Here is a 4,112-nt window from a genome sequence, read left to right on the forward strand (position 1 = left end):
TGGAGAACATCTTTTTACAGACATGGAATCAGTGGGCATTCAGAGCAAGCTTTTGATGCTCCTCAGTCTGCCACATTTTGCCAGCCCTAAAAATACACCTTGAAAGAGAAAATAAAATCTGTACAGGGTTTTCTCCACAGCTGCTGAAAGCTCAGGCAGTAGGTACACTCCTATATCACCTGCAAATATGCAGATGTTCTCTTCTCTAGCACACACAAAAGCCATAAATCTGGGTAGTCGTAATGTCTTGTTCCTTCATATAAAAAGAATACAAATTGATGATGGCACTGCCTGGTAAGGAGGAATCTTTCACTTCCCAGGCAGATCATTGTTAACATTAAACGCTATTGAGCAATCATTACAAGGGTTAGGTTCAATGGCTATTTTCTTGTCTCTATTTTTTGGCCAACAAAGGCCCCCTGGAAGGCAGCAGGAATAAAATATGAGTATTGGATTTCCTTAAACATCCTTCCCTATTTCAGTAATAATAATAATATTAATAAGAAAGCCCCCAGTTGTCAGAAACCTGAGTTCCTTTAAATTCAAAATCCCCTCGCAGGGACACTGCCGTGTTCAGTCTGGGCTTTGCTGAGAGGACAAACCTGCTGTGCCAGGTGCTGGGGCTCTTCTGGCACCAGGAGATGACATCCCCTCTCCTCCAGCATCGAGCAGGGAAGGGGTTCACCTCTGGTATCATTCCAGCCTTTTGGATCTTTGTCGTGTGTTTTTTGCCTCCCACCTGTTGCCTGGCCTGATGTGTTTTCTCTTAGATCCTGGGAGAAAGGTCTCCTTTGTGCATACAGATCCAGTGCTCGGAACAACGGAATGCTCCAGCTTTCCTGGAGTCCTTCAATGCTAACAGAATAACAGCATACAATTTATTTATCAAAGTCTCCTTTAAAGGAGAAGATGGACGAAATAGATTTTAACCTACTTGTGATGCTCAGGAAAAGCAAGCGCTTTGATTCGCTCCTTCCCAGACAAACAGCATTGCATTAGTTGTTTCTGATTTTATTAGCTATAAACCACTTTCTATTTTTATTTTCACATGCCATTGGCTTTGTTTGGTACAGACACAGCTGAACAAGGCTGGTTTTTCAAGTGCAAATCATGTTAATAGGTGTCCAGTTCTTTCCACTCCACACACAGGAGCACCGCTGTAAGAAAGACAGCTGATGGCCAAAATAATATTTTCCTGTTTCATTTCCTAAATCACCTCTGAGGCCACATTATCTCTTCTGAAATCCCAAATCTGAATGGTGATGGTTGCTTTAGTACTTCTGGCGTGGTCTCTTCACATAAGGAGAATGTATTTGCGTGGAGGAGTGAAACAATATGAGCAGACAAGGAAATCTCAAGTGGTGAAGTGTGTGAAATTCTCCATTTACTATTACTTTTTATGATGCTGTTTCCAGCTTTTCTTCACTGCTTGCAACTACAACTGATGGATCTGGAGCACAGAGTGCCTCTTATTGCTGCTCTTCATCAGCAAGTGTGAGCAGCAGCAAGCAGTCAAATCGTTGCTGCATCCAAACAGCATCTCTGCATCCAGGGATGGAGCTGCAGGGAGAGCTCACTCGTTGGGAACTTGATCTGTCCAATTATGTGACTGTTGACTGGGCAACGGGCTGCACATCCAGTTGTCCCCAGTAAAAATAATCTGAGTTAAAATATATCATCTTTTTATCTTGTTACCTGTTTTTTTTCCTTGTCACAGCAATTTTGAGCTGGTATCAAGAGTTATCAAGAAAGCTCTTTTCCATCGTTAAAATACCGGGTTCAGAGAGATCTCTAGAGTCCTTAAATGCAGATGAGGGTATGAGTGGTGCTTCCTGAGCAGAATTACAAGGAAGTGTTCTCACTGGAGACAGTATTCAGAGGTGGATGCTGGCAGGAGTTCAAGTGTCCACACTTGTTCTTATGGCCATGAATTCCCTGACATCTCCTGTCCACGGAGGGGGTGACGGAGGGTCCTTTCCTTGCAGGCTCCACCGAACTCCGGTAAGAGAGCAGCTCTGGGACTGAGGAATGAGTTGCCCCTTCAGACAGAGAGAAGTTAAAGAGAGAGACCATCCTTTGGTGGTATTTGCTCTTCATTTCCTTGGCTGATCTGTAGAGGTTCCCAACGAAGCAATAGCATATAGGGTTGAGGCTGGAATTGGTGAGGCCAAGCCACTGGGCAAAAGGCCTGAGCTGCAGGATCCAAGGAGAAGGAGTCACGTCCTGCAGAGACTTGGGGATGTTGAAATCAATCCAGATGTCCATCAGGTAGACGGGCAGCCAAGAGATGGCGAACAGCAGCACCAGGGCCACCACCATCTGCGCCACCTTCCTGCGGATCTTCAGCCTGGAGGCGGGCAGGGAGCGGCTCAGGGCAGAGCTCTCCTTCAGCTGGCTGCTGCGGCCCCACAGCCGGCGCACCGTCAGGAAGCAGATGACCATGTTGAAGAGCACGGGCAGGCAGTACAGGGCACAGAAGAGCAGGAAGTTGTAGGCTTGCTTGAGCCTCTCCTGAGGCCAAATCTCCCTGCAGATGGAAAACACCAGGGGCAGGCCCTCCACCACCCCGATCTCGTCCCGTTTGTTCATGAAGATGAGGGGCATGCATATCCCTGAGGACAGCAACCACACCAGCAGGATGGTGCTGAGGATCCTCTTCTGGGTGAAGAAGGAGCGGGCGTTGAGCGGGTTGTGCACGCTGTAGTAGCGGTTCACGCTGATGACGGTGAGGCTGAGCACGCTGGCCGACACAGACACAGCCTGGATGAAGGGCACTGCCCGGCACAGGAAGTCCCCGTACACCCAGGCTTTGTAGATGAGGTTGCCCACGGTGATGGGCATGCAGATGCACACCACCATGAGGTCACACACGGCCAGGTTGATGAGGAGGCTGCGGGTGGCGCTCAGGCTGGACACCCGGCTCCGGCGCTTGCGGGTCAGCACCCTGATGGACATGATGTTGCCCACGAAGCCCACCACAAAGGACACCAAGTACATCACTGTGAGGCTGATGGTGACAGGCTCCTTTGCAAACAGGAAGAGCATCTTCTCCAGCTCTTCCCACCCCAGCTCCTGGCTGCCATTCCAGAGCCCTCCCTGGGTCTGGTTCTCCTCCTGCCAAAGCTGCAGAGGGTCAGGGGGAGGCCCGGCTTCTGGAGGGGACGAATCCATGGCTGAGCCCCCCCGGGCAACCTGGGCTAACGGAGCAGAGCCTTCTGCGCTGCTTCCAGTGCTCGGGACATGGTGAGCTGGAATCAGCCCTGCCTGCAAGAGACGGTGTGGAGAAGGGGGGTCAGCGCGGGCTCAGGGCAGCGATCGCCCTTCATGGGGAGCTGCCGGGCCAGCACTGGGTTATCCGCAACTTAGTTGAGAAGCCGCCACAGCGCGGCACCGGCACCGGTCCGGCAGCAGCGGCGGGACCGGCTGGAGCCGCTGCCCGGCCGCGGAGAGACGGCGCTGGGAGAGGGAAGGAGCCGCGGTCCTCCCGCAGCCCGAAGAGCAGCCCCGGTCCGCAGCCACTCCCCCGCTCACACCCTCTTTTCCCGGAAAGTTGCGTGTCCCGCGGCCGCGCTGCCGGACCCCTGCCCCCCGTTCCCCGGGTTCTCCCGGTTCTCCCGGTTCTCCCGGTTCTCCCGGTTCCCCGTCTCTCCCGCGGTACTCACCGGGCGGAGGGCGAGCAGCACCGGCCGGGCTCCTCCCGCCGGCAGCTCTGCCGTGGATGTGTGCGCGTGTCCCCGTGTCCGTGTGTCCGTGTGTCCGTGCGTGTGTGCGGCGGCAGCGCCCGCCCGACCCGCTGCCACACGCGCGTGCTCGCACCCACGCACCCACCGCACCGCCGGCCCGGCGCACACCCCGCGGCGCGCACACGCGGCACAGCCCGCACACAGCCCGCACACAGCCCGCACAGCCCGCACACAGCCCGCACACAGCCCGCACAGCCCCGCACACAGCCCGCACAGCCCCGCACACAGCCCCACACAGCCCGCACAGCCCGCACACAGCCCGCACAGCCCGCACACAGCCCGCACACAGCCCCACACAGCTCACACAGCCCCCACACAGCCCGCACAGCCCCACACACACCCCGCACACAGCCCCACACAGCCCGCACA

At 54.6% G+C, this 4,112-nt stretch overlaps 1 protein-coding gene across 1 annotated transcript; it reads right to left on the bottom strand.

Annotated features, from left to right (window-relative positions):
- Positions 1-877: 877 nt before the first annotated feature.
- Positions 878-3,170, bottom strand: LOC136367783 (galanin receptor type 1-like). Its single transcript, XM_066329577.1, has one exon. The coding sequence runs from the start codon at positions 3,043-3,045 to the stop codon at positions 1,843-1,845; it is 1,203 nt and encodes a 400-aa protein (XP_066185674.1). The 5' UTR covers positions 3,046-3,170; the 3' UTR covers positions 878-1,842.
- Positions 3,171-4,112: the final 942 nt, after the last annotated feature.

The sequence above is a fragment of the Sylvia atricapilla genome, chromosome 15, assembly GCF_009819655.1.
Source record: "Sylvia atricapilla isolate bSylAtr1 chromosome 15, bSylAtr1.pri, whole genome shotgun sequence".
NCBI classification, from domain to species: Eukaryota; Metazoa; Chordata; class Aves; order Passeriformes; family Sylviidae; genus Sylvia; species Sylvia atricapilla.

Coding starts and splice junctions, on each gene's coding strand:
- LOC136367783 (XM_066329577.1), bottom strand. CDS start 3,045: ATGCTCTTCCTGTTTGCAAAGGAGCCTGTCACCATCAGCCTCACAGTG.